Genomic DNA, 13,358 nt, shown 5'->3' with positions numbered 1-13,358 from the left:
TCCCAGGGCTCAGGATGAGGGCTGGCCCCACGTGCCCTTTCTGACTGCCTGGGGACTGACCCGAGGTTTGTCACGTAGAACAGAATATTTTTACAGGAATTAATTGGAAGGTTAAAAGCTGCTTGGGAGTAGAGGAACTGGCTCCTGCTGGAGGAGCCACAGGCTTGAGCTGGGCTGTGAAACAGCACAGAGAGGGCTGCAAGCAGAGCCAGGCCTCCCCAGTTGTCCCTGTGTGCTGAATCACCCAGAGCTGCACAGACATCTCCTCTCAGGAGGAAGGGATGCTCCTCATCCTCATCCCCCTGCGGCCCACAGAAACTGGACACAGCAGACATCCCCTGCTGCTGGCAGTTTTGCCTGCAGGAACAGGGATGCCACACTTTGGGTTGCTACAATTAGAGCACATATACCTTGCAAACCATAGGGAAACAGAAAGAGCCAGCCTGCCTCCAAACTTCTTTTTTTATGCTTCTCTCCTCCTTTGTTTTCTGATATGTCTTATACCTACACATAAACACATATACTGGCACCCAAATGTGTCAATATTGGGTAGGGTTTGTTCCAACAGCAGTGGCATTTCCCACATTGCATCCCAAAACCAGACCCATTTTCCAATTCCAAAATAATTTGTTAAGCTGCTCCAGTTAAGGAGCAATTTAAGGATGGCTACAAGCTGCCAAGACCCTTCATTTTAAATGGCAGATATGTCAAATGCAGATTTGCTTTTAATAACCATAACCAGTGAGGCCCCAAGTTCTTTGAGCATCTTTCAAACTTCAGCATGTTGTAAAAATGCACCAATTTCCTTCACTCTTCCAGAAAGCAATTCCTGTACAGAGCACAGCCACAGCTCTGCCATCAACTACTTTGAGGTTTCTGTATTCTTTCATAAAACAATCAACACTGGATTCAGAATAAGAATTCTCCAAAATCTGAAGCATACTGAAGGTGAAAGCTTTGGCTGGCTACACTGAGCTCCACCACCAGTCAGTGACACAGGATTGTGTCCCAAGGAAAGGTTGTAAGCACCAAGTGACCCTCTCAGACTGACTGAACCATGAGTGAAAACAAAAGGCACCAGAGTTTGACATTAACTGGAAAATCCCAGAAGCATCAGAGTAAAGTTCACAGAACTGCAGCTGCGTGTAGGGACATGGCAAAGTTGGCTGTCACACCACTCTTATTCCTGACCAAGATGTACCTGCAGCAAATCAACTTTATTGTTTAAGATTTCCATTACCACATCCTGATGTGCCTTTTAAAAACATGTATTTTACTAATTGGAGTATTTTAAGAAAACAGTGGAAACTTTTCAACCAGAAAGTAAACACAGAAAATATTCCAACAAGTGGCTGTGATTGCTACTTTATAAGATTTGCTATTGCTATTACTTGACTATCTCACTGAATTAAGGCAGAAAGTAAAGGAATTAGGGACCAAACCCACAACACAGGACCTTCCTCACAGGCCTTTTCTTCCTAAGACAAGTTTGATTAAAGGTCAGTAAAGAGACACTTGCACTGAGTGTTTGCTATGCAGACTGCAGGAGGATGTGCCACTGAGCAGAGCCTACCTGGGAAGTTACAACCCAGATTTCAAGTAACTTAAAAGCTTTTGAGTATTTCAGACTCATTGCAGAGCACTGAGCACACAGCAGGGCTGGGAAACCATCATCAGCCTCATTCATGAACCATCAGCATTCAAGGCAAGGAGGGAGTCAGCATGCTGAGATCTTAATACTTCAATTAGCTCTAGAAATCAGACACAGCTCCTACCAAGTTCTCAGGACTGAGCATGTGGCAAAGCAGCAATAGAAGAAAAATGCACAGAAAAGCTCCAAGTCTTACCTGGTGTACACAGGACTTGGCATTCAGAAAAAACAGCTCCACCGTAGTTTTGTCCTTGAGAAAGGAAATGCTTTCAATGTAGAACCTGAAAATTAAAAAAAGAACCAAAAACCATGAGTGACTCTCTTGAATAGGTTTCATCTTCCTCCCAAGTCATTTTATTTCCTCAGTGTTTTGTTCTCCAGCAATAAAATAGCACAGAGGAACTATGAGCTACTGCACTTAATTTCCTGCCTTTTAGGAGGGAACAAGCAGAAAATCACAGCCTGACAGAACACAGGGACTCCTGGTTCAACAGATCCTGGATATCTGATGGCTTTTCAAATTAGATGAAAACTCTGAATGCTACAGGAGCAAAGCCCATCTCTCCTGTGCAGGGAAAGTCACAGCAGTGGAAAAAACCACTCCAGACATGGTGGGGAGGTCAGTCCAGCACTCTGCTGGAGGACAGGGGCTGGAGCAGAGATCTAAGAACCCCTAACTTCACTCCAGATCCCACTAAATGCCAGGCAGGAAACACAACCTTCTCCCAGCCAGGCAAAGACCTGGCCCACCAGTGCCTCAGCAATACACATCACCCAGGGCTTCCCCATGTCCTGTCCTGGAGAGCAGGGGGCTCAGTGACCCCCACAGGGCAGTCAGAGCCAGACCAATCCCTGCCACGGCCCCAGGCTGCTCCTGACACTCCTGACAAGCTCCTCAAGCTCCATCCCCTGGATTTTGACCGATGATCAGGGCATGGATGGTTTGTAGGACACTTGAACAAGCACAGAGCTCGTGCTAGGCAGCAGTGAAGCTGGGACCTGCCACAGGTGTCAGGAATGCTTGCAGTGTTTATGCTGTGACTTCAGGAAAGTGATGCATTAAATAGTAATTGCTTTAATATTTCACATTCCTGCAGCGTGCTCCACTGAATTAATTTTAAAGCACTCTCCAGAATGCCTCTGCAGATGATTTACCCATTTCACAGGCATGCAGCCTGGCCAAGGGGCAGCCCCAGCCATCTGAAAAGCTGCTCTACATTTCCATGACTCACCTTTCCCCGTGAACTCTATGAACCACAGGTATTTCCACCTTCTCTTGATCTCACCCGATATATTTTTTTCCCCCAACAGCTTTGCTAAATTTTACTTTAAACACCCTTGAGTGCTTCTCTTCAGAAATGCAGAGCAGAGGGCAGGACCCACACTCTTCCTCCCTTCCCATCCTCCTGCCAGAACAGCCCTTCCCAGAGCGGACCTTCCTCAGCCTGCTGAAGCCTTCCCTGCACCCTGAAGTGATTTTCCTCAGCTGATGGCCTCATTTGCACTTCCAGGTTCTTTCAGCCAGGCTCAGGTGTGGCTCAGGAGCAGGACAGCTCTGGTTCTGAAGAGAGGCAGCTCCCAGCCACTCCTGTACAAAGCAGGAAGCTGTGGGATCTATGAATTTAGGGTGAGGGCACATGGGGGCACTGCCCCAATCCCAGCTCCATTTCATGGTCCAAGCTGCACCTTCTCATCACCCCAGGACAGATAAGGATGTTCAGGGCATGGCAGGCACATTTGGGAACACCACAAAGTGCACATTCTGCTTCTACTTCCCATGCTGTCAGCATCCTTGAAACTATAATGACATTTCTGAAAGTCCTCAATCTGCATCAGAGCCCTTCAGCTGAGTGTGCCATCCAAAAACCTCTGACTGGATTGACTTTATGCCAGCTGGTAATAATTAAAATCTCAAAGGATTATCATTTTTCCTTATTGAACAGCAAATTTCAGGGATGAGATGAAGAAAAACCAGCAATCTGGAGATTCCTCCATTTTCAGTAATGCAACTGGAAACTGCAGGTTTTGAAGTGGCTTTTCTGCTGGAATACCTATTTTCTATGGATCAGGCAGTTTCTGCAGTGCTAATTATTTCTGTATCTTCCTCCTCCTGCTCTGCATCTCACTGCCCACCTCCTTGGGTACCTGCTTTGGATCTCATGACCCCAGAGTGGTCAGGCATAAAATTCCCTTTTGAAATTTGATTTTTCCAAGCCCACTCCTCACACATTAACTCCTGCCCAAGTATCTGCACGCCCTGTCCTGTTGAGAACCATCTTGCAACAGAGAGGGCCAAAATGAGCAAAGAGCATAAATTCCAACCAAAAGAATGCTCAAGTTATAATGGGATTGCCTTCAGAGCTTTCTTGGGCAGCCACAGGTTTTGGCCTCCCAGTTCCTGATCATTGCAAACACAGTGAAGAGCCCACCACCCCTTTATAAATGGAGCTTTTTCTCTCTGCTAAGTGTGGAAGAGGAGCTCTGCACACCATCACACCCCAGCACGTATTCAGGCAGAACAAAGTGCCACTTGTTTGTCCCATTCCCTGGTGACAGTGGGGGACATGGGGAGGCACCAGTGCCAACTGACCCAGCTACACAAGAGGCTCTGCTTTGGAAGTGCTTCAAATAATTAAGCACAACAGGCATAAATTTACCCAGATCTGAAAAGCAAATGAGGTCAGTCTGCTCTCACGTTCCCTCACAGACTGCAAGGAAAACAAAGACTCCAGCAATATTAAGAATATGATGCTTGATTTCTTCTGCCAGCACAGCTCTGTTTCATAGGATGTGGATTTTTTTCAGGCCCTTAACCAGCACAGCTTTGCCAGCAACAGCCCTAAAGTAATGCAATTACATTGGCCAAAATCATCATTTTGCCAGGGATTTTATTCTTTCCTGGGGACTGGTTAAGCTGTGAGCAAAACTGCCATCAGCAATCCCTTTAAAGTACAGACAGCCCTTAAGTAAACAGAAGGAAAAAAGTCAGTTAAATTGTTTGAATAAACTGTATTGAAATTTAGCACACTCAAAGACACGTCAGGCAAAGAAGATACGTAAAAAATGAGGTTTTAAATAAAAAACAAAACCCAAACCCACCCCAGGAATCATGTCCTAATACGAGTTTAAAAAGTAGCAGGTTCCAACCTACTTTATTTCATAGTTACATACAAAAGAGAACAGCACTTAGCCAGGCCCTATCTCTTCTAAAAATAACACATTGCTTTAACATTTATTTCCTTTATCAAATCTGTAATCAGCTCCTTTAAACAAAACCCCCTGGTGACAAATAAACCCAAGTTAGATGTTTGCTTGGTGGAAACAATTACTCACCTAACGGCAAAGTACAAAGTAGCTGGGCCTGGTTTCTTGGGCAAGTCATGGTCCAGGACACGGTGATCCAGCTGCAGCCAGACGCTCTGACCTCTGTGGAAACAGGATGGGGAGAGGGTTAAAAACTGGGATGGAAAAATACAGAAATTGGTTCTTTTCAGTGCCCCCGATTACTCCAAGTGTTACTTTAAAAAGTTCAAGCCTCAGCCCCAAGGCAGGCAAACACTTCATGGAATGATTTTCTTTTTTTTACCTAACCCTTAACCCTGCAAGGCTGAGCCATGGGTGCCCTCCAGAGGCCAACACTCCCTCCAAGCACCCAGCCCTGTGCACACACACCAAGGCAGGCACTGCAATCCCACTGCACTTTCTGGGGAATCCAGCAGCTTTCAGATAATCCCCTGGCAGCACTTTAAACCTCACCGCGACTCAGTGCCAGCAACCAAAACCATCCAGAAGGATTTCATGGCAGCTCTTCTGGGGGAAAAAAACAAGCCAAGTACAAACAGTATGCTCAAGGGATTTACAGAAGAGCTGGGGGTAATATTTTCCAGCAAGTGAAAGGACAAGGATGTGGCAAAAATATTCCAGGGATAGCCCCAGATGTGAGTGGCTGGTAAAAATAACAGAGGGCTGGGGTCAGGGCCCCAGAGGGAGCAGCTCCATGAGCTCCAGGGTGTCCCACATGGATGTGCCTCAGCAGCGTGGCCCCAAACACGGCTCTGATGGGATCTGTAGGTGGAGGCTTCCATCCAGGGCTGCTTAAAAAGGGGGAATGGAGAGCAGGAAGCAATGTTATGTCACAGACATATTTTCATAAAAATCCCTTCTTTAGGATTTTTCTCTCTTCTGAGAAGCTGTGGCCTCAGCAACACAGTGTAAACAGTGGTTATCTGCTGCTGTGGAATGCAACAGGTGGATCCGTGATTGGTCTCCTGCAGATGTCTGGATTTACTGACCACTCACAGCAAGGCTGAGTCTCGCTCTCTGCTGAGACACAGACCTTGGTTATTCATTCTTTTCTATTCTATTCTTAGCTAGCCTTCTGAAAATTTTTCCTTCTATTTCTTTTCAGTATAGTCATAATGTTATAAATGTATCATAAAATAATAAATCAAGCTTTCTGAACATTCTTGTCTCTCTCTTCATCCTGCAAGCCTTGCGACCACTGTCACAACGTTATTCCCATTAGACAAAAGGTTTATTTAGGGGCTGTTTTAGTGCACAGCTCCACGTCCCCACTGCCCTGAGCACCTCTGCTCCAGCTTTTTGGGGGAGCTGAAGGTAACTCCTCTAGAGACACTGCCAGCAGATGTGGGGAAGCATTTCAGTGCCCTGCTGGGAGATGAGCACCAGGTGAGACTGCAGGTAATGAACGGGCTCTGGGTTTATGCCATGGAACACATCTCCCACAGCATCACAGCCAGGCTCAGAGAGAGCAAAATGGTCCCTGGGCAGGACTGACCACACAGCTCAATCTGCTCGGGAAATTTGGGGTTAAAAAGCTCAATAACACATTTGAAATTCAGGTGCAAAGTAATTCATTTTGGAAATAAATGCAAAACCTTTTTGTTGCCACTAAAAGTGCAGAGGAGGAAAGCTGAGGGTGTTCATATGAGAAATTATCCCTGAATCAGTTTTTTCACTGTGTGAGACAAATATGAAATGTGAAATCATCAGGAAAATATTTTACAAGGATTCTCTGGTTTGGGCCCAGAAGCTATTTTCCAAATATTTTCTATTTTGTGCCTTCCCATCTCCCCAGCCAAGCAGCACAAGCACAAAGTAGGAAACTCTTTCTTCTTTGAAAGAAAAAGAAATTTTTCCATCATGCCAAGCTGCCACAGTATCAGAGGATTTACATTGCAATAATGACACAGCTGTTTAAATAAATAAACACACTCACGTGTCATCAATAAATGTTATCCCAAAATATTCCTTTTCTTTCAGGTTGAAGTGTGAGGCCACCAGATCCAGCAACTCCCGAGACAAAAGTTTGGGCTGTTGAAAGAATAAAATTTATTTTATTCATTTCAGTCCAGGCTTTTAACAAAAAAAAAAAATTTCTGTGTAAATACTGACATTTGAGTACACATGGCCATGCTAAAACCCTGTTGTACAAGTGAATACAGAAGTGCTATATCAGACTCAGGGTGTCTAAGTGGAGTTGTGTGGAGCATGGAGAGGCAATTCTGTGCTTAATCCATGACATTAAGCTGAAGGGCACAGACTGAGTGCTGCTTTCCTCTTGCTGGGGGAGAAGGCAGCATCCAGGCTTTCCTGCACTTAGGGCAGGAAGGATTTTTCAATTAAGAAACCATTGTGTAGTGGAGGATCTTGTGCTTTGAGTTCTATTATGGGGAAAAAAACATCCTCAAACGCACAGAGTTTTCTTCCCATCTAAATAACAAAACAAAAAAAAAAAAACCAAAAAAAAAAAAACCAAAAATAAAACAGCACAAGAGGTGTGTTTACTATCCTGTATGAATTTTGGTGAAAGCAAAAAGTGAATGCAGAACTGATGGCAGGGAAAATCCTTCAGCCAATCCAAGTGTCAGGAGAAGCACACATTGCCTCAGCACACCTATTCCACTCTCTGAGTTATTCTAGTATAATTTGTCTTCAACCCTCACTTCAGCCCCCAAAGGAAAACAAGCAGAGAAGCCCGGCCCTGGCTGCCAGTCCCCAAAAGAGCGAGGTCAGTACCTGAACCAGCAGCTCCAAGTTCCTGTCATCGAGGAGATGCACCTGGCAGTGCCGGCCCTCGGTCATCTGCAAAGACAGCAGCACAGCATGTCAGCAAGGACAGCATTCCTGCTTGCACCAGAGCATGGGAGCCTTGGGGACAAGGGCAGGGTGAAAACCAGTGTCTGATTTTGATGGATAAGGGAATTGACTGTGTACCTGAGCTGAGTCCTTCTCTAAGGACTCCATGTGGGAGCTGCCTCAGCACTCACAGTTCCTGTCAACCCCACGCTGGAATTAAGGGTGCTTAGCAGCACTCAGGATCAGATTAAAAAGCCCATAAACGCTGTGAGAATTAAATGTGAGGATGAACCAGCCTGGCCAGTGCAACAGCCTTGGGCTTTTGCTCTGGTGAAGAGATGACAGGGACTCAAGAAACCCAGATCCATCCAACCCTCAGTGCAGATGGGTCAGCCCAGATCTGGTCCATTCACCTGTCTGTAGAACAGATGGAGTAACATTTTCACTTGGGCAGCTACTGAAAGCCATCACCTCCATGGGATTCTTACACAGGAGCTGCACACATCAAGAAGGTGCTTGAACTGCATCACTAAGAATGGGATGATGCTATATCTGAGCCACCTCTTTCATGTCACATTTATCTCCTGCAAACTAAGTCTCTTCCCCTCTTTAGCAGACGAGCAATTCAGAAATAGCTGCCCATTATGCCCTTTTAGTATCTGCACTTTGAAATCTAATACATTTCAATGAAAGCTTTTACATTATTTAATATCTGTTCTAATTCTGGGCCTTTCAGCAGCTCCAGTGAGGACTGGCTTTGCAACACTCTCCGGGTGAGAGCTGGTGAAGGAAACCTGGCTTTCATATTTGTTCTCCCAGCCTCAAAGTAGCTCATTTTCCTGACAGCACACCATAAATTGTGAGCTGTGAGCAGAGGCCGGGGGTGTTTGCTTAGACAGCGGCTCCCGGAGGGATTAAACAGCAATACGCAGTGGTTTCCCCTTTCACATCCCTCTGGCTCTGCAGGGACAGGGACAAGGACAGGGCTGAGCTGTGGTGCCATCAGCCCCTCTCATCACCTCCTGCCCCTGTGCATGCTGCAGTGACTTAAAAATAAACAGAATTTCTGTGTGATCACAGTGGGGCCACAGAGAGCTCACAGCTCTGCCCCCGTTTGCACAGCCAGGGCTGCCTGGACACAGCCGCCCCTGTCACCAGCCAGCCTCTGCCCCCAGCTCCCACAGCAACAAAGCTCCATTGTCCCACTCACTGAGCTCGTCTGGACCAGAAGGCGAGAGGGAGTGCCCTCCTGAGGAGCTCTGCAGGCAGGTCAGAGAGGAGCATCTGCAGGCACAACTCCCCAAGTGTCCTGGAAAACGGGGCTGCAGCAACTCTGGGCACTGCTGAGCATCACATTGCCCACCAAAACAGCAACACTGGTACAAGGACAGCAATCCCTTCTTTTCTCTGTATTGCTGCTGCAATCATGAACTTGTGCAGAAGAGCCAGGTGAGCAGTGACACACGGTGAGCAGCAGCTCCACCCCGGAGCCAGCAGTGATCTCACAGCTGCATCCCCTGCTGCTGCTCCCTGCACAGCATCATCTCCCAGGCCCAAGGCAGCACCTCCAGCAATCCATCCCTCAGTTCTGGAAGCAGAGCTGCACCACCCCAACTCCAGCTTGCAGCAGGCTCCCTGAGATTTCCCTGCTGCCCAAACAGCACCCACTGCCCTTAAACCCACCATGATCCACTCCCAGCTCCATTTGTGCCCCAGAGCTGAAGGGCTGCCAGGGCAGGCTCATAACTAAGTTGCCCATTACCATCAATTAATCATTTCATCAGCACACCCTTCAAGGTGCAGCAGATTTCTGGCTCTGACACACTGTTACCAATCTGCCCCTGTTGGGAAGTGTCGGATCCAATATTGTTTTTAAATCATTCCCCATCTGTTGCTTTGAGATAGCACGAGGGCTGCCATTATTTAATTGTGAGCTGCTTCAGTTTTCACCCAGTGAAATCACATCAATCACTTCTGACTGTTTTAATTGCCTCAGTTGTCTGTTGTTAAGCAAAAAAGGTTTCTGTTAGAGCAAACACGTCCACAAAGCCTCATGCTGAGGAGAAAGAAAGGTATCTGGAAGGATTAAAATATAAAATAAATACCAAGCATCATCTGTGCTTCAATTCAGCTATCCAAGGTAACTGCAAAGCACCTCAAAAGTAAATAAAACTCCTAACAGCCCTGAAAATAGGCAGGATATAATTATTCCTAATTTTATTGATGAGACAACAGAAGGAAACAGTTTAGAAGTCTCATTTACAAATATACACACAGAAAACATTTGAAACCTGAGACACCAGCAATCTTTGCTCAGAAATCACACATCCACTTTCCAGAGTGCTGGGAAGCTCAGTGAAGGGGTTGCAGAAGATGCCAAGGTGCCCATGGCAAAGCAGTGTGAAATGCCTTTGCTGTGACAAACCTGCAGCCCCCACCTGCACCCCCAGAGCTCTGTGGCCACAGGCTTATGGCACCCCAGGAACAACTGGGGACAATCACAAAGCCACAGTAATGTCCAAAGCCATGAAATACCTGGGGCTGCAGCTCCAACAAGAGCTGCTTGCACCCCTCTGCCCCCCCAGCCCATTCCTGAACACCTGAGGGCCAAATTCCTGCTAAGACACCTCCTCCAGCCAGGATGAGACACAGGGATACTCACTGTGTGCCACCACAGCCTGCTCCAGGAGCACAGATCTGCTGGTGAGAACATCAGCTCTGCATCTGCAGGCTCCAATCTCCAAACAAAGCCTGGACTGAGCCCTTCTCCTCCTGCACCCTGGTTCCTGCAGCTGTGCAGGAGCTCACTCCAACATCCCCACCCTATTCCTGGTGGGGCAGAGAGCACAGCACTTGGCTCACCCTGTCCTTGCAATCAGAGGGAAATCACTCCAAATGGCCACCACAGGGGAGCACAAGCCCATCCTACAGCAGGAATGTCGCCCACCAGAGAGGTCAGATCCAGGAGACAGCTCTCCCCTCGTGTCCAGCTGCCTCCCCGTGCACACAGGGCTCTGAGGGACAGGGCAGCACTCATTCCACAACCCTTTCTGTACAGGAGGTAGAACCAACAGCTTTGGAAGCTGTGGCAGCTACAAGCTCATAGGCTGTGACATGATTGTGGCACAGCAATGCCACAGCACTGTCACAGGTACCAATAACCTGGTCCCATCCTCCTGCATGGAGAAAAGCTGGGGAGCTTCTTGAAGAGGCTTCCATCACTTTCATCCATGGATTTTGGCCAGGGAAAGGTGCCACCAGCTCAGCAGCTAAAGACTCTGAGCTCCTGGAGCCACAGCAGCAAAGGACTCCTCTTTAACTCCCCCAGTGACACTGGTGTGATTTATTTGATTTATTCCCCACAGCACATCCGCTTGCAGGTCTGTTTCCTCAGGCTGTGGGAAGGGACTTGTGCTGTGTCCCAATTCCCAGGGCACCAAGATCCTCAAAACCTCAAAGCCCTGGACCCCTTACTAATATATTTTCTTTCACCTTTAATTCAGGACACCCTGCTAATCTGAACAATATAATTGATTTTCTATGTGTTGGACCAATCCATCAGGAGATGAGCACAGCTGTCTGCCTCAGTCAAGAGCTGCTGTGAACAGTCTTGAGATATTTATACACACACACACATCTGTTTTCAGCTTATTCTCATTGATTTGGCATTGTCTGTACAAATGAACAATTTTTGCAACGTGCCCCCAAATTGGTCATCTTAGCAGTTATTTTTAAAAGCCTGCTAATATTTGAGCTATTATCCAGTAAAAGAAGTAGCAACATAAAATTCATGAAGCATCTCTGTGTCTCATATCATTCCCAACAGGAAATTAGGAGAGAGACATTACACAGCCCTATTTTTGGCAAAACCATACTGAGAGACTTGGAAACAACAAAAATCCAGCATTCCAAATTCACTTATATTCTCTGTACACAAGTAAGCAGCAAAACCTCAAAAACTGAGAGGATTGAAAGGAGACCAACACTTTCCACTGTAGAAATACAGTTACATCAAAATACTGCAGCTCTCCTAATTTACAGGCTGTCAGCAAGAATCTGATTCACCCAAATCTTCAGTAAAAAAAGGCAGATAATGAAGGGAAACAAACAATTCTCAGAATATTCATGTGTGGAAATTAAAGCATATGGTGAGATTGTACCTCTACATAGAAAATTAGCATTATCATAAAGGTTTCAATAGCTGGGAGGAAACAACATGTTGCCCTCCATTTTTGTCACAAAAAAAAGACAAATTCTCCACCTAAAATCATCAAAGCGGATTTTCCAGAACATCCATACTTTAAAAAGAAAATCAGCAGAGAAGGCAGAGAATAAAAACCTACTTCTTGGCTACTCGGAAAAATTCCCTACAATATCCTAAGCCTGGATGTTTATTTGGGAAAAAGTACATGCAGGATATTTATGCTATTTCTCTTGGACAGAAACATCCTCCTTATGCAAAGCTGGTTGTTACATGCAATATTTTTAGACATCCATGTGTGTCATCCCGTTAGGGGAAAAAATAAGAAAAAGAGTAATTAGACAGGGTGTAAACAGGAAATCTCAAAAAAACACCCTTAAGCCAAAAAAATAAAAAGCTGTCAGAACAACACATCTCCTGAAGGGAAGCTCAGGAATGGAGAATTTTGAAGGGTCTGGGGTCAGGAGCAAACCCCAACGTTCTGTATTCCCTCCAGGTCAGATTTCTCCCTCCCAGAACTGGGCAAGATACAAAGAAGTCACTTGGCCTATTGACACTGACTTCTATTTTTAAGCCTTTTTTGTTTTAAGGTCTAGAGAAAGAAAATTAAAAAAAAAAATAAAGAAAAGGAGCCAACAAAATCCAAACCCTACAAACACTCTGGCCAAAGAAGAGAGGATTACACGTAAGCTGCACATAATTAAGACAAAACTGGGAGCTGTGTCTGCCAGTGACAGGCTCAGAGCCCTGTCCTGCAGCCACCTAAATACTCATCAGCAGAGCTTTAAAACCACCCACATCCAGCAAGGCTTCACACCTCTAATGCTCTGAATTCCATGAGAACTATTTTGGACTCTCCCCCCAGTTCTCCTCTTTCCTTCCTCCCAGGATAAACCCCTTTGTTCAGGCCTGGGTGCCCCTGGAAACATCCCAGGTGACACCAGGAATTTGGTCCCAAGTGCACTGAACTGTGCATGTTATTTCCATGAGCTCCTGGCAGGGTAACTGTGTGAAATTCAACTTCACTGGCAGATGGATAGCTCCAAAAGAAGGAAAAAATCACCTGTACTGATGCATCCAGTGATGAGAAAGAGGAACCATTTTCATTACATAAATGGCCAGCACACAGCCTTAAACCCGCAGTTGGAAAAGTGAGGAATTGAACTGTGGCACATCATTAGTACATAGATTATAAAAACTGGCTCATTTATTCCTGAAACAGGCACAGCACAGTGGCTCAGGCAGTCAGAGCACCGTAGAATAATACAGGTATGAAAAAGCAGTTTTCTCTCTCTCACAAGGCAACGCTGTCCCTTTGCACAGTGACTTCACAAAGGGCATCCCAAAATGCCTCCATCCTGCTTTTGGCAGTGGCACAGAGGCAGCACCTCTGCTTTCCAGGTGCAC

At 46.1% G+C, this 13,358-nt stretch overlaps 1 protein-coding gene across 5 annotated transcripts in view; it reads right to left on the bottom strand.

Annotated features, from left to right (window-relative positions):
- Positions 1-13,358, bottom strand: part of FRMD4B (FERM domain containing 4B) — a 125,693-nt gene that overhangs the window by 51,657 nt on the left and 60,678 nt on the right. For all 5 annotated transcript variants that reach the window (XM_074550385.1, XM_074550386.1, XM_074550383.1 and 2 more), the window contains exons 2-5: positions 7,691-7,756; positions 6,891-6,985; positions 4,985-5,077; positions 1,848-1,932 (exon numbers count right to left, since the gene is read on the bottom strand). In XM_074550385.1, coding sequence (XP_074406486.1) covers positions 1,848-1,932; positions 4,985-5,077; positions 6,891-6,985; positions 7,691-7,756 — 339 coding nt within the window. The remainder of the gene's footprint in view (positions 1-1,847; positions 1,933-4,984; positions 5,078-6,890; positions 6,986-7,690; positions 7,757-13,358) is intronic.

This window comes from Zonotrichia albicollis, chromosome 12, assembly GCF_047830755.1.
Source record: "Zonotrichia albicollis isolate bZonAlb1 chromosome 12, bZonAlb1.hap1, whole genome shotgun sequence".
NCBI lineage: Eukaryota > Metazoa > Chordata > Aves > Passeriformes > Passerellidae > Zonotrichia > Zonotrichia albicollis.
This window is presented reverse-complemented; position numbering and strand designations above follow the sequence as displayed.